Source organism: Rana temporaria, chromosome 5 (genome assembly GCF_905171775.1).
Source record: "Rana temporaria chromosome 5, aRanTem1.1, whole genome shotgun sequence".
Taxonomy (NCBI): Eukaryota; Metazoa; Chordata; class Amphibia; order Anura; family Ranidae; genus Rana; species Rana temporaria.
Window position 1 is genome coordinate 425963064 of NC_053493.1, and position 21374 is coordinate 425984437.

Below are 21374 nucleotides of genomic sequence, written 5' to 3' on the forward strand. Positions count from 1 at the left end.
CAGGGGTGTATAACACACAGAGCGCAGGGGTCAGGAGTATATAACACACAGAGTGCAGGGGTCAGGAGTATATAACACACAGAGTGCAGGGATCAGGAGTATATAACACACAGAGTGCAGGGATCAGGAGTATATAACACACAGAGTGCAGGGGTCAGGAGTATATAACACACAGAGTGCAGGGGTCAGGAGATTTCATCACGATTGTCACGCGAACAAATCGCAGCAAAACAGCGACTTTAAAAATGGCGTGAAGCTTGTCAACCTGAAAGGAGCTTCTTTTAGGGCGAGAGACGCAGACGGGGCGGCCGTATTCCTGAATCACGTGAAAATCCCGCGCAGAAAATCCCACAACTTCCCGCCGCGCGACGTTTGAACGGGGACAATTATTTTATTTTTGTAACATTAAAAAAATGACACAAAAATCATTTTGTCACTTTATTTTTATTTTTTATTTTATTTAACTTTTTATTTTTCGGAGATTGTCCGGCGTGCTGGGAATTGATCGGAGGTGCGATCGTCTTCCAGCTTCATCGTTACCAGGAAGGATGGGATCTGTGGCCCGGATTGTACGGATGTGATTGTACGGCGCGGGGGGCGGGCTCTGCGCAGGTCAGAGTTCAATCTACACCCGGAATTCAATCCTGAGAGCAGGAAGGACCTGATCTGTGTCCTGTGTACACCCCTCCCCCTCCCCTCCATACTACAGGGGAGGAAAGGGTTACTGAGCAGCTCTGCCTGCTGGACTCTACCATTCCACACATCAGAGGGGGGGGGATCATCCGATCACTCCCAGCACAGACCAGCGTGAGCAATGTGACTCCCCTCCCCCACTCCCAATGGTTCATTCCACCCTGGGAGAGGATGATGGCCGACCACTGAGGTACAGAGCGAGAACACCCAACACAACATACAAATAACATCACACCGATACAATGTATCATCACACCAACACATAATATATCATATGATACAATGTAACATCACACCGATACAACAATCACAGAACGCAAAACATTGATACTAAATAACAACACAGATACAAAACAATCAGAAATACAATCACACTGATACACAATATCATCTCACAATACAACAACAGAAAACAAACACTGATACAAAATATCTTCCCAGATATACAAGGACAGGGATACAAACTATCACCGGGGTTCATAACGACATCACACTGATACTATATGACATCACACTGATACTATATGACATCACACTGATACTATATGACATCACACTGATACTATATGACATCACACTGATACTATATGACATCACACTGATACAATACGACATCACACTGATACAATATGACATCACACTGATACTATATGACATCACACTGATACTATATGACATCACACTGATACAATATGACATCACACTGATACAATATGACATCACACTGATACTATATGACATCACACTGATACTATATGACATCACACTGATACAATACGACATCACACTGATACAATATGACATCACACTGATACTATATGACATCACACTGATACAATATGACATCACACTGATACAATACGACATCACACTGATACTATATGACATCACACTGATACAATATGACATCACACTGATACTATATGACATCACACTGATACAATATGACATCACACTGATACAATATGACATCACACTGACACTATATGACATCACAGAGAAACCAGACATTACTGTACATTGATTTATAATAACACCACACAAAGAAAATAGATTCACAATAAAATCACCGCTATATGATATACCATCACACACTACAATATGACATCACACACTACAATATGACATCACACACTACAATATGACATCACACACTACAATATGACATCACACAATACAATATGACATCACACAATACAATATGACATCACACAATACAATATGACATCACACAATACAATAGGACATCACACAATACAATATGACATCACACAATACAATATGACATCACACAATACAATAGGACATCACACACACTACAATATGACATCACACACTACAATATGACATCACAGCTATATGATATAGTATATACCCTCACTCATTACAAAACAACATTACTGAGAAGCAAAACATTAAGGCCCAGATTCTCAAAGGAGATACTCCGTTGTATCTCTGAGTCTGAGGCGTCGTATCTATGCGCCTGATTCTTAGAATCAGTTACACATAGATTTGTATTAGATCCGACCGGCGTAAGTCTCCTACGCCGTCGGATCTTACCTGCATATTTACGCTGGCCGCTAGGGGCATGTACGCTGATTTACGCCTAGAATATGTAAATCAGCTAGATACGCGAATTGACGAATGTACGCTCGGCCGACGCAGTACAGATACGCCGTTTACGTTAGGCTTTTCCTGGCGTAAAGTTACCCCTGCTATATGCGGCGTACCAATGTTAGGTATGGACGTCGTTCCCGCGTCGAATTTTAAAAATTTTACATCGTTTGCGTAAGTCGTTCGTGAATGGGGCTGGACGTAATTTACGTTCACGTCGAAACCAATACGTCCTTGCGGCATAGTTTAGAGCAATGCACACTGGGAGATTCCACAGACGGCGCATGCGCCGTTCGTAAAAAGCGTCATTTACGTGGGGTCACATAACATTTACATAACACACGCCCACATGTTCCACATTTGAATTAGGCGCGCTTACGCCGGCCTATTTACGCTACGCCGCCGCAACTTACAGAGCAAGTGCTTTGAGAATACAGCACTTGCCCGTCTAGGTTGCGGAGGCGTAACGTAAATAGGTTACGTTACACCCGCGCAAAGATACGCCGCTGTACGTGAATCTGGGCCTACATTGATTGATATTAGCACTGACAGTGATAGATGACTTCATACAATATATTATGACATCATACAATATATTATGACATCATACAATATATTATGACATCACACACTACAATATGACATCACACACTACAATATGACATCACACACTACAATATGACATCACACAATATATTATGACATCACACAATATATTATGACATCACACAATATATTATGACATCATACAATATGAGAAGAATAGGGAATATCTCGGGGATACAGAATAATATTACTGATGACGATATAATGGTGACGATCGGTGTGAGGTTGTGTTGTGTCTCGGTGACGGGATTACATTGGTGATTGGTGACCGATCGAATTATGACATCACACATTACAGAGCGCCCCCATACATGAACAGATTTGATGCCTTCAGCGGAGTACACCTTTTTATAAAGGGCGCCCTGCAAAATTTAATACTTGTGCTGCGTACACACCATCGGAAATTCCGACAACAAAAACGGTGGATTTTTTTCCCCCGACGGAATGTTGGCTCAAATTTGTCTTGCCTACACACGGGTCACACAAATGTTGTCGGCATAGGCGTGCGCACAGGGTGTGCCAGGTGTGCCCAGGCACACCCTAATCACCCTGTGCAGCACAGATTCCCTCTACTGCCCTGGCTCCCATCTTTCTGCTGGGATGTTTTAGGAGTGGGGAAGGGGCCAGTAAATATGTAATTTACCCGTCCCTTCCTTTTCTGAATGAACACCGTAAGCGATCGGTAGTGTGTGTGCTTGGGCTTTGGGGTGCACACCCTAATGCAATAGGCTGCGCACACCTATGGTTGTCGGAAATTCCGAACCCCAAGAACGCCGGTGACGTGCAACACGTACGAAATGGCTCCCCCCCCTTTTTTTATATATACATATTTTACTTTTTGTTTCTTTTTTTTGTAAGGGGCCCAGAGGTCCCCAGGTCAACCCCCCCAATTGGCAGCAGCCCCCCCGCTTCTCAATTTGAAGCGGCAGCACCCCCCCCCCCTTCTCTGCTTCAGGGGGCCCATGCCTGAAGCTGTGTAAGGGGCCCCATAATTCCTGATGGCGGCCCTGTTTGCAACCATGGCAGAAATGATGCCCTCTTTGGGCAACACCCATTCAAGAGAATAGTGTTGCTTCGCCAGTGCCCCGCCACTGCATGCTTTGCAGTCATGGCCGGGACAAGGGGTGGGCAGGAGGGTCGGGCACTGTGGTATCGTGAGGTGGGGGGGGGGGCACCATGAGGAGATTAAGGGGGAGGGGATTTGAGTTGGGAGGAGGAATGTGGGGGGCAGCATGGAGTAAGAATACCCATTCTAAGGCATGCATTAACAATGGGGGAGGAGGCACAGTTCTGCATCCTTGCACTGGGTGCTAGACAAACCTGTCCCGGGAGGGGGGTCAGCTGAAGTAAGGGGGGGTCAGCTGGAGTTACTAGTGAACAGAGCGGGGGACCAGGACATGCACAATCCTGGAAGTGGTGGGTTCTGTAGTGTCTTCAGGTTATCTGCATTCCAGTTGTTGATGCCTCTTGATAAACATTCTGTAACTAGTGGTTTGAGGGTGAGCACTATGTTCTATGTTCTTTCCAGGGGAGCCTTATGTTTTAGGAAGAATATTCCCATTATAAAATAACGTTTGTGGTAGAATACATGATCCCAGTATTCTGGCAGCAATATATTAATTATTTTCTCTGATTGATACAGGATGTAAATTGTCCGGGGAATGTACAAACATCCGGACTTGAAGTCTGCATCCATTCCAGAACCTACAACGCAATCCAGCGTCTCACCGGATCACCAGAGATCAGATCCGCAACCCAACATTCCATCATGTAAGAGTTGATTTACACCCAGCATGGCTTTACATCTGTCTCCGAGAGGAAGGCCAACCACCAGGGCTGCCACACAGAGTACCGAGATGTCTCCTAACAAGAAGAACCAGGCAGGGGACACCGAGTCCAACCCAAACCTCCATCCAGCAGCTGATCCAAACGAAGTGGACTTTGTGAAAGTTCAATGTCCTGCAAAAGACGGAAGCAACTTCAAAAAAGTCCCCGAAATCGAAATCAAATTGGAGTCGAGTGATGAGGAAGAGGACAGGTCTGAAGAAGGTTCCACTTGTTCGGCTCCCCCCGACAAAAGGAAAAATGGACCCAGTACACCTTACAATGTCTTCTCCACCGTACAGGGAAAAGGACACTGTGGGGAGGATGGAATTCTCTCTTCAATGATGCGTCCAATCAGAAAGAGAAAGTCCACCTCGGAGGTGTGGCAGTTTTTCTCCCGGAACCCCACCAACATCACCAGAGCCATATGTGGACTTTGTAAAATGAGCGTCAGCCGAGGGAAGCTCGGGGGTAATTTTGGAACCACGGCCCTGAAGCGCCATCTAGAATGCAAGCACCCACAGGAATGGGCCCAGCGGACGTCCATGAGGCTGCAGAGAGCAGAGCTGGAGGAAGAAGAAAAAGAAACCTTTGAGGGTGACGAGGAGAAGGATGAGGCCTACCAAAGTCCAGCCCCAGAGGCCCCATCCTGCTTACCCGGCGCCCAACATGCTGCTCAAAAAGGCGTGCAAACTAAGTATTGCTCTTTTGTACCTTCTCAGGATCCCAGTTCACCAAAAACATATGAGATCATTGATTCCAGCGACGAAGAGGAAGAAAGAAGGGAACAAACTCTAGGACACCTCGAAGAAGGCAACGAAAGGAAAAGAAAGAAACTAGAGGACGTTGATAAGGTAACCCTTCCAAATGGCCATTTCGCCATTGACACAGGAGACCCTTCCAGCGCTTCGCTTGGCCTCGAATACGCCCAGCCTTCAAGTTCGCTCACTTTTACAATCCCGGACTATTCCGCCGTGCCTCTCGGAGCTCGTCGAAGGAAATCCATTTCTGCCGTGTGGCAGTTTTTCTGCCTCGACCGCACTAACATCTGCCGAGCCATCTGCACGTTATGCCAGACAAGCGTCAGCCGCGGCAAAATGGGTGGACATTTCGGGACCTCGGCGCTGATGAGACATCTAGAGGGGAAACATCCCATAGAGTGGGGGAGGGGGAAGTTTAATAAACTGAACATTACCAACGCCATAGAGGTGGAGGATGAGGAAGACGAAGACATGGACGAGTCGGCTATGTATCCAGAATTTCCTTTCGGCAATTTCGGACCGGCAGATCTCTCTTTGTATTCTAATATGCCGGAAGCTATAAACCAAATGCATTATAATATGCCAATGGAGTACAACTTTGACAGTGAGGAACCTGTGATGGATGGTAGTGATGTCTCTTCACCCATGTCTCTGCCGTCTTATAAAGGGAATGTTGCGCCCACAAGCGCTAAAATGAAACCCATTGGCAGGTATCCCCCGAACCACCCAAAAGCCCAGGCGTGGAACAGGAACATTACTGAGCTTCTCTGTGAATCGGCCTTGCCCTACTCCTTCGTCAGCTCCAAGGCTTTTAAAAAATTTATGGGCAGAGCCGACTCGCAGTACTCCGTCCCCACAAAATCGTTTTTCTCCAAGAAGGCCGTCCCTCAGCTCTATGAAGCCGTGTGCGAGAACATAGCGAGGGAGCTGAAGAGGTCATCGTGTCCCTTCATCCACATCACCGCCCACGTGTGGAGTGGTGACCTCACTTCCTACTATTTGTCTCTGACGGCACACTGGTCGGTGATGAGCCCCGAGGCCGACCAACCTACCGAGAGGAAGTATGCTGTCCTTTGCGTTAAACGTTTTCCAAAAGAATTCACCGAAGTCAACATTCAGCAAGAACTGATTCGGCAGGCCAACCTTTGGCTTATGTCCAACGCTTTGAGTCCCGGCTTCTTCATCTCCAATAGAGACTTTAATCTCGTTCAGGCCATCAAAGGCGCCAATTGCACCTACATCCCCTGCTTTACCCATTCCCTGAATCTGTTGGTCAAAGACTTTCTACAGAACAACCGTTACATTGCAGGCATGCTTGCCGTGGCCAGAAAAGTGTGCGGCCATTTCATCCACTCTGCTAGAGCGAGGAGAATCCTTGCAGGGTTACAATACCAAAATAACTTGCCGAAGCAGTCTCTAAAACTCGAGACCGTTCCTCACTGGACTTCCACGTTCTACATGCTGCAGAGGCTTCTGGAGCAGCAAAAAGCCGTCCAGGCGTACTTCCTGATGCACAAAGTGGACACGGTGGACACCGTTCTCAACCCAAGTCACTGGAACCTTATGCTGTCCTTGGTGGATCTCCTGCAACCGTTCGAGATGGCCACCCGGGAGGTCAATTCCCATAACTCCTGCCTCAGCCAGGTGTTGCCAGAACTTCGTTATCTCCACATCTTCCTGAAAAAAATCAGAGGACATTTCGAAAGCACGGGGGACGCCAACGGAGTCGTAATCGCCGACAGTCTGGCCCTCAAGCTTTCTACAGATTACGGAGTCAATGAAATGTTCCAGAAGGAAGAGTACGTTCTGGCCACGTTGCTGGATCCACGATTCAAAGGAAGGATAGAGGCCATACTGCCTCCAGAGTCGGATATTGACCACTGGAAACAGGTCCTAGTGAAGAAAGTAAAGGAGGTCATGTTGTCCTCTAACTCCTCACCCCAAGTGAGTAGGACATCTTGCCAGTTTCGGGACGGTGGAAACTCAGAGCCGGAGATGTTTTCTGGTAAGCTGGTGGATTTGGAAGCAGGTGGGCCTCCGTGGAGTAGGAACATGGCTGCCGCACCCTTAATTTACAAGGAGAAATCTTTAATCGAACACTTGGAGAGCGTTGGCCTTCTGGCGTCAAAGTCTACAGGGGCCTCCTTGTCGACAGAAAGCCACTCCGCAAACGTCATGGTGGAGAACTACCTTCAGGACAATAAGACTATCGGAGCCAAAGACGACCCGCTGGTCTACTGGCAGAAGAGAACGTGGCTGTGGCCGGCCTTAACCAAGCTGGCGGTCATGTACCTGACCTGCCCGCCCTCCAGTATTTTTGCAGAGCGCGTTTTCAGCTCTCCCCAGACGTTTATGGACAAGCAGTGTTCTTCGGGTGTCATGGAAGGAATGGAGCCCATCGTCTTTCTGAAATGTAACCTGGAGAACTTTCCTAACTACAACCCTCCCCCGCTAATCTTCTCCTCCGACAACGAAGCTGAGCAGAGTGACTCCGATGAGGGGCTTTAATGTCAATGTTAAATGTCATGAGGCAGGGTAGGGAAAAACACTGCATATGGTATTAATTATCTCTTATTACATCATCGCAGGCTCTTGAAGTGTTAGTGTGGTCATCGGGAAATTTTATTAGTTGGCACAGATGTGGAATTGTACATGTCGAGGTCCAAGTGGCCAAAAATATCTCAGTGGATACTTCCAGAGCCGGTACAGCTGGAATGGGAGATAGAATGTTTTATTTCTAGAGTTAATAAATTTCATGTTTCTGCTTTACGATGTCATAACGACCCTGAATTCTTCATCCCAAAGAGGAGCACACCGTACAACACAGAGAGCTGATAGATGAAATGACATATAATGGCCAAAGGGGGGTGCTATAGTGAGTGTGGGGCCAAGGTGACTGAAGGGGCCCCACTAGGGATTACATAGAGGCACTGAGGAAGCATTATATAAGGCCTCTACCATGGACCCCACTAGGGATTACATAGTGCTTTGACTAGGGACCACACAGCACCGCCACTAGGGATTACATTGAGGCCCTCACTAGGGATTATAAAGAGGTCCCCACTAGGAACTATATAGAGGTCCCCACTGGGGATTATATAGAGGCCCCCACTAGGGATTACATAGAAGCCCCCACTAGGAATTATATAGAGGCCCCCACTAGGGATTACATAGAGGCCCCCACTAGGGATTACATAGGCACTCCCCTTAGGGAATACATCAAGGCCCTCACTAGGGATTATATAGAGGCCCTCAATAGGGATTACATCAAGGCCTCCCTAGAGATTATATAGAGGCCGCCACTAGGAACTATATAGAGGTCCCCACTAGGGATTATATAGAGGCCCCCACTAGGGATTACATCTAGGCCCCCACTAGGGATTACATTGTGGCCCCCACTAAGAATTACATTGAGGCCCTCACTAGGGATTACATAGAGGCCCCCACTAGGGATTACATAGAGGCCCCCACTAGGGATTACATAGGGGCCCCCACTAGGGATTACATAGGGGACCCCACTAGGGATTACATTGAGGCCCCCACTAGGGATTACATTGAGGGCCTCACTGAGGATTATAAAGAGGCCCCCATTAGGAATTACATAGGGGCCCCCACTAAGGATTACATAGAGGCCCCCACTAGGGATTACATAGAGGCCCCCATTAGGAATTACATAGGGGCCCCCACTAAGGATTACATTGAGGCCCTCACTAGGGATAATATAGAGGCCCCCACTAAGGATTACATAGGGGCCCCCACTAAGAATTACATTGAGGCCCTCACTAGGGATTATATAGAGGCCCCCCACTAGGGATTATAAAGAGGCCTCACTGGGGATTATATAGGGGCCCCCACTAAGAAAAACATTGAGACCCTCGCTAGGGATTACATTGAGACCCTTACTAGGGATTATATAGCAGTCCCTACATGAGGTTACATACCGATCCCACAAGGGATTATATAGAGGACCCCACTAGGTATACCTAGCACCCCCACTAGGGATTGTATATCAAACAAGCCGCACCTCAGCTGTTTCTCTGACATATTAGGGTGTTGGGGACACTGAGCTCTGTACATTGCCGGGTGTTGGGGGACACTGAGCTCTGTACATTCCCGGGTGTTGGGGACACTGAGCTCTGTACATTGCCGGGTGTTGGGGACACTGAGCTCTGTACATTCCCGGGTGTTGGGGACACTGAGCTCTGTACATTCCCGGGTGTTGGGGACACTGAGCTCTGTACATTCCCGGGTGTTGGGGACACTGAGCTCTGTACATTCCCGGGTGTTGGGGACACTGAGCTCTGTACATTCCCGGGTGTTGGGGACACTGAGCTCTGTACATTGCTGGGTGTTGGGGGACACTGAGCTCTGTACATTGCTGGGTGTTGGGGGGACACTGAGCTCTGTACATTGCGGGTGTTGGGGACACTGAGCTCTGTACATTGCCGGGTGTTGGGGACACTGAGCTCTGTACATTGCTGGGTGTTGGGGGACACTGAGCTCTGTACATTGCCGGGTGTTGGGGACACTGAGCTCTGTACATTGCCGGGTGTTGGGGGACACTGAGCTCTGTACATTCCCGGGTGTTGGGGACACTGAGCTGTGTACATTGCTGGGTGTTGGGGGGACACTGAGCTCTGTACATTGCGGGTGTTGGGGACACTGAGCTCTGTACATTCCCGGGTGTTGGGGACACTGAGCTCTGTACATTGAGGGTGTTGGGGACACTGAGCTCTGTACATTGCCGGGTGTTGGGGGACACTGAGCTCTGTACATTGCCGGGTGTTGGGGACACTGAGCTCTGTACATTGCGGGGTGTTGGGGACACTGAGCTCTGTACATTCCCGGGTGTTGGGGAACACTGAGCTCTGTACATTGCCGGGTGTTGGGGACACTGAGCTCTGTACATTGCCGGGTGTTGGGGACACTGAGCTCTGTACATTGCGGGGTGTTGGGGACACTGAGCTCTGTACATTGCCGGGTGTTGGGGACACTGAGCTCTGTACATTGAGGGTGTTGGGGACACTGAGCTCTGTACATTGCCGGGTGTTGGGGACACTGAGCTCTGTACATTCCCGGGTGTTGGGGACACTGAGCTCTGTACATTGCCGGGTGTTGGGGGACACTGAGCTCTGTACATTGCCGGGTGTTGGGGACACTGAGCTCTGTACATTCCCGGGTGTTGGGGGACACTGAGCTCTGTACATTGCCGGGTGTTGGGGACACTGAGCTCTGTACATTGCCGGGTGTTGGGGACACTGAGCTCTGTACATTGCCGGGTGTTGGGGACACTGAGCTCTGTACATTGCCGGGTGTTGGGGACACTGAGCTCTGTACATTCCCGGGTGTTGGGGGACACTGAGCTCTGTACATTCCCGGGTGTTGGGGACACTGAGCTCTGTACATTGAGGGTGTTGGGGACACTGAGCTCTGTACATTGAGGGTGTTGGGGACACTGAGCTCTGTACATTGCCGGGTGTTGGGGGACACTGAGCAATGTACATTCCCGGGTGTTGGGGGACACTGAGCTCTGTACATTGCTGGGTGTTGGGGAACACTGAGCTCTGTACATTCCCGGGTGTTGGGGGACACTGAGGTCTGTACATTGCCGGGTGTTGGGGACACTGAGCTCTGTACATTGAGGGTGTTGGGGACACTGAGCTCTGTACATTCCCGGGTGTTGGGGACACTGAGCTCTGTACATTCCCGGGTGTTGGGGACACTGAGCTCTGTACATTCCCGGGTGTTGGGGGACACTGAGCTCTGTACATTCCCGGGTGTTGGGGACACTGAGCTCTGTACATTCCCGGGTGTTGGGGACACTGAGCTCTGTACATTCCCGGGTGTTGGGGACACTGAGCTCTGTACATTCCCGGGTGTTGGGGGACACTGAGCTCTGTACATTGCCGGGTGTTGGGGGACACTGAGCTCTGTACATTCCCGGGTGTTGGGGACACTGAGCTCTGTACATTCCCGGGTGTTGGGGACACTGAGCTGTGTACATTGCTGGGTGTTGGGGACACTGAGCTCTGTACATTGCCGGGTGTTGGGGACACTGAGCTCTGTACATTCCCGGGTGTTGGGGGACACTGAGCTCTGTACATTGCCGGGTGTTGGGGGACACTGAGCTCTGTACATTCCCGGGTGTTGGGGACACTGAGCTCTGTACATTCCCGGGTGTTGGGGACACTGAGCTGTGTACATTGCTGGGTGTTGGGGACACTGAGCTCTGTACATTGCCGGGTGTTGGGGACACTGAGCTCTGTACATTCCCGGGTGTTGGGGGACACTGAGCTCTGTACATTCCCGGGTGTTGGGGACACTGAGCTCTGTACATTGCCGGGTGTTGGGGACACTGAGCTGTGTACATTGCTGGGTGTTGGGGACACTGAGCTCTGTACATTGCCGGGTGTTGGGGACACTGAGCTCTGTACATTCCCGGGTGTTGGGGGACACTGAGCTCTGTACATTGCCGGGTGTTGGGGGACACTGAGCTCTGTACATTGCCGGGTGTTGGGGACACTGAGCTCTGTACATTGCGGGGTGTTGGGGACACTGAGCTCTGTACATTCCCGGGTGTTGGGGACACTGAGCTCTGTACATTCCCGGGTGTTGGGGAACACTGAGCTCTGTACATTGCCGGGTGTTGGGGACACTGAGCTCTGTACATTGCCGGGTGTTGGGGACACTGAGCTCTGTACATTGCTGGGTGTTGGGGGACACTGAGCTCTGTACATTGCCGGGTGTTGGGGACACTGAGCTCTGTACATTGCCGGGTGTTGGGGACACTGAGCTCTGTACATTGAGGGTGTTGGGGACACTGAGCTCTGTACATTGCCGGGTGTTGGGGACACTGAGCTCTGTACATTCCCGGGTGTTGGGGACACTGAGCTCTGTACATTGCCGGGTGTTGGGGGACACTGAGCTCTGTACATTGCCGGGTGTTGGGGACACTGAGCTCTGTACATTCCCGGGTGTTGGGGGACACTGAGCTCTGTACATTGCCGGGTGTTGGGGACACTGAGCTCTGTACATTGCCGGGTGTTGGGGACACTGAGCTCTGTACATTGCCGGGTGTTGGGGACACTGAGCTCTGTACATTGCCGGGTGTTGGGGACACTGAGCTCTGTACATTCCCGGGTGTTGGGGGACACTGAGCTCTGTACATTCCCGGGTGTTGGGGACACTGAGCTCTGTACATTGAGGGTGTTGGGGACACTGAGCTCTGTACATTGAGGGTGTTGGGGACACTGAGCTCTGTACATTGCCGGGTGTTGGGGGACACTGAGCAATGTACATTCCCGGGTGTTGGGGGACACTGAGCTCTGTACATTGCTGGGTGTTGGGGAACACTGAGCTCTGTACATTCCCGGGTGTTGGGGGACACTGAGGTCTGTACATTGCCGGGTGTTGGGGACACTGAGCTCTGTACATTGAGGGTGTTGGGGACACTGAGCTCTGTACATTCCCGGGTGTTGGGGACACTGAGCTCTGTACATTCCCGGGTGTTGGGGACACTGAGCTCTGTACATTCCCGGGTGTTGGGGGACACTGAGCTCTGTACATTCCCGGGTGTTGGGGACACTGAGCTCTGTACATTCCCGGGTGTTGGGGACACTGAGCTCTGTACATTCCCGGGTGTTGGGGACACTGAGCTCTGTACATTCCCGGGTGTTGGGGGACACTGAGCTCTGTACATTCCCGGGTGTTGGGGGACACTGAGCTCTGTACATTGCCGGGTGTTGGGGACACTGAGCTCTGTACATTCCCGGGTGTTGGGGACACTGAGCTCTGTACATTCCCGGGTGTTGGGGACACTGAGCTCTGTACATTCCCGGGTGTTGGGGACACTGAGCTCTGTACATTGCCGGGTGTTGGGGACACTGAGCTGTGTACATTGCTGGGTGTTGGGGACACTGAGCTCTGTACATTGCCGGGTGTTGGGGACACTGAGCTCTGTACATTCCCGGGTGTTGGGGGACACTGAGCTCTGTACATTGCCGGGTGTTGGGGGACACTGAGCTCTGTACATTCCCGGGTGTTGGGGACACTGAGCTCTGTACATTCCCGGGTGTTGGGGACACTGAGCTGTGTACATTGCTGGGTGTTGGGGACACTGAGCTCTGTACATTCCCGGGTGTTGGGGACACTGAGCTCTGTACATTCCCGGGTGTTGGGGACACTGAGCTCTGTACATTGCCGGGTGTTGGGGACACTGAGCTGTGTACATTGCTGGGTGTTGGGGACACTGAGCTCTGTACATTGCCGGGTGTTGGGGACACTGAGCTCTGTACATTCCCGGGTGTTGGGGGACACTGAGCTCTGTACATTGCCGGGTGTTGGGGGACACTGAGCTCTGTACATTCCCGGGTGTTGGGGACACTGAGCTCTGTACATTCCCGGGTGTTGGGGACACTGAGCTGTGTACATTGCTGGGTGTTGGGGACACTGAGCTCTGTACATTGCCGGGTGTTGGGGACACTGAGCTCTGTACATTCCCGGGTGTTGGGGGACACTGAGCTCTGTACATTCCCGGGTGTTGGGGACACTGAGCTCTGTACATTGCCGGGTGTTGGGGACACTGAGCTGTGTACATTGCTGGGTGTTGGGGACACTGAGCTCTGTACATTGCCGGGTGTTGGGGACACTGAGCTCTGTACATTCCCGGGTGTTGGGGGACACTGAGCTCTGTACATTGCCGGGTGTTGGGGGACACTGAGCTCTGTACATTCCCGGGTGTTGGGGACACTGAGCTCTGTACATTCCCGGGTGTTGGGGACACTGAGCTGTGTACATTGCTGGGTGTTGGGGACACTGAGCTCTGTACATTGCCGGGTGTTGGGGACACTGAGCTGTGTACATTCCCGGGTGTTGGGGGACACTGAGCTCTGTACATTGCCAGGTGTTGGGGACACTGAGCTCTGTACATTCCCGGGTGTTGGGGACACTGAGCTCTGTACATTCCCGGGTGTTGGGGGACACTGAGCTCTGTACATTCCCGGGTGTTGGGGACACTGAGGTCTGTACATTGCGGGGTGTTGGGGACACTGAGCTCTGTACATTCCCGGGTGTTGGGGGACACTGAGCTCTGTACATTCCCGGGTGTTGGGGAACACTGAGCTCTGTACATTGCTGGGTGTTGGGGGACACTGAGCTCTGTACATTGCCGGGTGTTGGGGACACTGAGCTCTGTACATTCCCGGGTGTTGGGGACACTGAGCTCTGTACATTCCCGGGTGTTGGGGGACACTGAGCTCTGTACATTCCCGGGTGTTGGGGACACTGAGGTCTGTACATTGCGGGGTGTTGGGGACACTGAGCTCTGTACATTCCCGGGTGTTGGGGGACACTGAGCTCTGTACATTCCCGGGTGTTGGGGACACTGAGCTCTGTACATTCCTGGGTGTTGGGGACACTGAGCTCTGTACATTGCCGGGTGTTGGGGACACTGAGCTCTGTACATTGCCGGGTGTTGGGGACACTGAGCTCTGTACATTGCTGGGTGTTGGGGGACACTGAGCTCTGTACATTGCCGGGTGTTGGGGACACTGAGCTCTGTACATTGAGGGTGTTGGGGACACTGAGCTCTGTACATTTCCGGGTGTTGGGGGACACTGAGCTCTGTACATTCCCGGGTGTTGGGGACACTGAGCTCTGTACATTGAGGGTGTTGGGGACACTGAGCTCTGTACATTCCCGGGTGTTGGGGGACACTGAGCTCTGTACATTCCCGGGTGTTGGGGACACTGAGCTCTGTACATTCCCGGGTGTTGGGGACACTGAGCTCTGTACATTGAGGGTGTTGGGGACACTGAGGTCTGTACATTGCGGGGTGTTGGGGACACTGAGCTCTGTACATTCCCGGGTGTTGGGGACACTGAGCTCTGTACATTGCTGGGTGTTGGGGACACTGAGCTCTGTACATTGCCGGGTGTTGGGGACACTGAGCTCTGTACATTGCTGGGTGTTGGGGGACACTGAGCTCTGTACATTGCCGGGTGTTGGGGACACTGAGCTCTGTACATTGCCGGGTGTTGGGGGACACTGAGCTCTGTACATTCCCGGGTGTTGGGGACACTGAGCTCTGTACATTCCTGGGTGTTGGGGGACACTGAGCTCTGTACATTCCCGGGTGTTGGGGACACTGAGCTCTGTACATTGCCGGGTGTTGGGGGACACTGAGCTCTGTACATTGCCGGGTGTTGGGGACACTGAGCTCTGTACATTGCCGGGTGTTGGGGACACTGAGCTCTGTACATTCCCGGGTGTTGGGGACACTGAGCTCTGTACATTGCCGGGTGTTGGGGACACTGAGCTCTGTACATTCCCGGGTGTTGGGGGCAGGGCCGTCTTTACCGCAGGGCAAATGGGGCAGGTGCCCTGGGCCCTGTCACTGTTGGGGGCCCAAAGCAACCCCCTTTAAAAAAAAAAAAAAAAAAAATTTTTTTTTTTTTTTTTTTTTTTTTTTTAGGGGTCCGGAGGCCCCCAGGGGCCCGGAGGACCCCAGGGCCCCAGATGGCAACCCCCTCTTTTTTTTATTTATTTTTAAATTAAAAAAAATAAATTATATATTTTTATTAAACGGACAATTTTTTAATATATTTTTATTTTATTTTTTATTAAAGGGGCAATTTTTTTTAGAGGTCTGGGGGTCCCCAGGGGCCCATAGTTCCCCAGGGCCACGGATGACAACCCCCCTTTTTTTATAAAAAAAATCTTTTTATATATATATATATATATATATATATATATATATATATATATATATATATATATATATATATATATATAAAAAAATGTTTATTATTATTATTATTATAGGACCCAGAGGCCCCGGATGGCAACCCCCCTTATTTTTTATAAAAAACATTTTTTTTATATATTTTATTTCTTTTTTTTCTTTTTATATATATATATATATATATATATATATATATATATATATATATATATATATATATATATATATATATTTAATTAAAGGGCTCAGAGTTCCCCAGGGCCCCATGTGGCAAACACCCTTTATCTTTTTTATAAATGTTTATTTTTTTATTTTTGTTTATATATTTTTTTATTTATTTTTTATTTAAGGGCCCAGAGGTCCCCAGGGCCCTGGATGGCAACCCCCCCTTTTTTTTTATAAATGTTTCTTTATATATATTTTTTATTAAAGGGCCCAGAGGTCCTGGATGGCAACCCCCTTTTTTTTGTAATTTATTTTTATTAAAAAAAAAATATTAAAGGGCCCAGAGGTCCCCAGGGCCCCAGATGGCAACCCCCTTTTTAAAATATATTTTTTATATATATTTTTTATTTCTTTTTTTCTTTTTATTAAAGGGCCCAGAGGTCCCCAGGGCCCCGGATGGCTACACCCCTTTTTTATATATATTTTTCTTTATTTCTTTCTTTATTTCTTTTTTTGTAAATGGCCCCCCGCTTCTAAATTTGCGGCAGCCCCCCCCCTGCTTTATTAATTTCAGGCGGCAGCACCCCCCATCCCTGTTCTCTGATCCAGGGGGCCCATGCCTGAAGCTGTGTAAGTGGCCTCATAATTCCTGATGGCGGCCCTGCCTCCCGTTAAGCCCCTGTGCTGCCCACAAATCAGGCTGAAAATCATCAGCGGCACGCACCCAGTGACAGTACTGCTTCCCTTCCCAGTGTTTTAAAATGTACAGCACCCCTGGCTTCCCTTTAGACGTGCTCTTCTCCCTTCCTGCCACTGGGTGCTGCTTGCATATAAAAGTGAATTAGAATGTGATTTTATAACATCCCCAGTTTGCTCTTCCTGAAGCTGACTTCTTCATGTCCTGCTCCTCAAGGTATGTCACTGTTTGCTAATCTATATTGTATATAGAAGTTTTCTGTAGAGTGTGCCCAAAGTCTTTATAATATTTGATGATTCACTGCAGGTCTGGTCAGTGTTTTAAAAAGTTCCTCTATTTTACACATGGCATGGCATGGGGGTCACAGCACTGTCTGTCCATTCTGCTTTAGCACCATGGGACCCCATGCCATGCCATGTGTAAAATAGAGGAACTCTTTAAATAACAGTAAAGCCTCAGAGCAGATGACATTACTGTCTGTATTGCTTGACGGGCTTATTTTGGGCCTGGCTGGTTCACATGTATGTGTTTTGGCGGCCCACATTTGCGCAGGCACAGCAGCCCATTCATTTGAATGAGCCGCCATGCCTGCGTTTCCTGCAAAGAAAAGCGCATGCCTCATGTAATAGGCTGCGCACACGGCATGCCTATGCCCATCAAGCACTGAAATACAGCACTGTCTGTCCATTCTGCTGTCTGCTGTGACTTATCTGCAGTTCCCGCACTGTCAAACTTGCTGCATTTTTAGACGTTTAGGTCACGCTTTTAAAAACACAGTGCGTTTGTGTGTGCAAGAACTGCAGGTAAGTAGCATGGTGCAAAAGCAGAATGGATTTCAAGGCAACTGTATTTTTAAAATGCTGAATGCACCTTTTTTCTGCAGGAAACAAAGGCATGGCAGCCCATTCAAATCAATGGGCTGCTGTACCTGCACAAATGAGGACCGCCAATACATACATGTGAACCAGCCAGGCCCAAAATAAGCTGGAGGGGGGCCCAAAAAAAATGTTTGCCCTGGGCCCAAACCATATTAAAGACGGCCCTGGTTGGGGGACACTGAGCTCTGTACATTCCCGGGTGTTGGGGACACTGAGCTCTGTACATTGCCGGGTGTTGGGGACACTGAGCTCTGTACATTGCCGGGTGTTGGGGACACTGAGCTCTGTACATTGCTGGGTGTTGGGGACACTGAGCTCTGTACATTGCCGGGTGTTGGGGACACTGAGCTCTGTACATTCCCGGGTGTTGGGGACACTGAGCTCTGTACATTGAGGGTGTTGGGGACACTGAGCTCTGTACATTCCCGGGTGTTGGGGACACTGAGGTCTGTACATTGCCGGGTGTTGGGGACACTGAGCTCTGTACATTGCCGGGTGTTGGGGACACTGAGCTCTGTACATTCCCGGGTGTTGGGGACACTGAGCTCTGTACATTCCCGGGTGTTGGGGACACTGAGCTGTGTACATTGCGGGATGTTGGGGACACTGAGCTCTGTACATTCCCGGGTGTTGGGGACACTGAGCTCTGTACATTGCCGGGTGTTGGGGACACTGAGCTCTGTACATTGCCGGGTGTTGGGGGACACTGAGCTCTGTACATTGCTGGGTGTTGGGGACACTGAGCTCTGTACATTCCCGGGTGTTGGGGACACTGAGCTCTGTACATTGAGGGTGTTGGGGGACACTGAGCTCTGTACATTGCCGGGTGTTGGGGACACTGAGCTCTGTACATTGAGGGTGTTGGGGGACACCGAGCTCTGTACATTGCCGGGTGTTGGGGACACTGAGCTCTGTACATTCCCGGGTGTTGGGGACACTGAGCTCTGTACATTCCCGGGTGTTGGGGACACTGAGCTCTGTACATTGCTGGGTGTTGGGGACACTGAGCTCTGTACATTGCCGGGTGTTGGGGACACTGAGCTCTGTACATTCCCGGGTGTTGGGGACACTGAGCTCTGTACATTCCCGGGTGTTGGGGGACACTGAGCTTTGTACATTGCCGGGTGTTGGGGACACTGAGCTGTGTACATTGCCGGGTGTTGGGGACACTGAGCTCTGTACATTGCCGGGTGTTGGGGGACACTGAGCTCTGTACATTCCCGGGTGTTGGGGGACACTGAGCTCTGTACATTCCCGGGTGTTGGGGACACTGAGCTCTGTACATTGCGGGGTGTTGGGGGACACTGAGCTCTGTACATTCCCGGGTGTTGGGGACACTGAGCTCTGTACATTCCCGGGTGTTGGGGACACTGAGCTCTGTACATTCCCGGGTGTTGGGGACACTGAGCTCTGTACATTCCCGGGTGTTGGGGGACACTGAGCTCTGTACATTCCCGGGTGTTGGGACACTGAGCTCTGTACATTGCTGGGTGTTGGGGACACTGAGCTCTGTACATTCCCGGGTGTTGGGGGACACTGAGCTCTGTACATTGCCGGGTGTTGGGGACACTGAGCTCTGTACATTGCCGGGTGTTGGGGACACTGAGCTGTGTACATTCCCGGGTGTTGGGACACTGAGCTCTGTACATTGCTGGGTGTTGGGGGACACTGAGCTCTGTACATTGCCGGGTGTTGGGGACACTGAGCTCTGTACGTTGCCGGGTGTTGGGGACACTGAGCTCTGTACATTGCTGGGTGTTGGGGGACACTGAGCTCTGTACATTGCCGGGTGTTGGGGACACTGAGCTCTGTACATTGCCGGGTGTTGGGGACACTGAGCTCTGTACATTGCTGGGTGTTGGGGATACTGAGCTCTGTACATTGCCGGGTGTTGGGGGACACTGAGCTCTGTACATTGCTGGGTGTTGGGGACACTGAGCTCTGTACATTGCTGGGTGTTGGGGACACTGAGCTCTGTACATTGCCGGGTGTTGGGGGACACTGAGCTCTGTACATTCCCGGGTGTTGGGGACACTGAGCTGTGTACATTCCCGGGTGTTGGGGACACTGAGCTCTGTACAATGCCGGGTGTTGGGGACACTGAGCTCTGTACATTCCCGGGTGTTGGGGACACTGAGCTCTGTACATTGCCGGGTGTTGGGGGACACTGAGCTCTGTACATTGCCGGGTGTTGGGGACACTGAGCTCTGTACATTGCCGGGTGTTGGGGACACTGAGCTCTGTACATTCCCGGGTGTTGGGGGACACTGAGCTCTGTACATTGCCGGGTGTTGGGGACACTGAGCTCTGTACATTCCCGGGTGTTGGGGACACTGAGCTCTGTACATTCCCGGGTGTTGGGGGACACTGAGCTCTGTACATTCCCGGGTGTTGGGGGACACTGAGCTCTGTACATTGCCGGGTGTTGGGGACACTGAGCTCTGTACATTGAGGGTGTTGGGGGACACTGAGCTCTGTACATTGCCGGGTGTTGGGGGACACTGAGCTCTGTACATTCCCGGGTGTTGGGGACACTGAGCTCTGTACATTCCCGGGTGTTGGGGGACACTGAGCTCTGTACATTGCCGGGTGTTGGGGGACACTGAGCTCTGTACATTCCCGGGTGTTGGGGACACTGAGCTCTGTACATTCCCGGGTGTTGGGGGACACTGAGCTCTGTACATTGCCGGGTGTTGGGGGACACTGAGCTCTGTACATTCCCGGGTGTTGGGGGACACTGAGCTCTGTACATTTCCGGGTGTTGGGGACACTGAGCTCTGTACATTGCCGGGTGTTGGGGACACTGAGCTCTGTACATTCCCGGGTGTTGGGGACACTGAGCTCTGTACATTCCCGGGTGTTGGGGACACTGAGCTCTGTACATTTCCGGGTGTTGGGGACACTGAGCTCTGTACATTGCCGGGTGTTGGGGACACTGAGCTCTGTACATTGCCGGGTGTTGGGGACACTGAGCTCTGTACATTCCCGGGTGTTGGGGACACTGAGCTCTGTACATTCCCGGGTGTTGGGGGACACTGAGCTCTGTACATTGCCGGGTGTTGGGGGACACTGAGCTCTGTACATTCCCGGGTGTTGGGGGACACTGAGCTCTGTACATTTCCGGGTGTTGGGGACACTGAGCTCTGTACATTGCCGGGTGTTGGGGACACTGAACTCTGGACATTCCCGGGTGTTGGGGGACACTGAGCTCTGTACATTCCCGGGTGTTGGGGACACTGAGCTCTGTACATTCCCGGGTGTTGGGGGACACTGAGCTCTGTACATTGCCGGGTGTTGGGGGACACTGAGCTCTGTACATTCCCGGGTGTTGGGGACACTGAGCTCTGTACATTCCCGGGTGTTGGGGGACACTGAGCTCTGTACATTGCCGGGTG

The 21374-nt window shown here is 50.9% G+C and overlaps 1 protein-coding gene across 1 annotated transcript; it reads left to right on the forward strand.

Annotated features, from left to right (window-relative positions):
* The first annotated feature begins 779 nt into the window (after window positions 1–779).
* LOC120941738 (zinc finger BED domain-containing protein 6-like) lies at window positions 780–8267 on the forward strand. The gene is made up of 2 exons (XM_040355365.1): window positions 780–883; window positions 4556–8267. Exon 2 carries the CDS (start codon window positions 4707–4709, stop codon window positions 8004–8006), a length of 3300 nt encoding a protein of 1099 aa, XP_040211299.1. The 5' UTR covers window positions 780–883; window positions 4556–4706; the 3' UTR covers window positions 8007–8267.
* Window positions 8268–21374: the final 13107 nt, after the last annotated feature.

Excerpts from the sequence above, each read along its gene's own strand:
- LOC120941738 (XM_040355365.1), top strand. The coding sequence starts at position 4,707 with ATGGCTTTACATCTGTCTCCGAGAGGAAGGCCAACCACCAGGGCTGCC.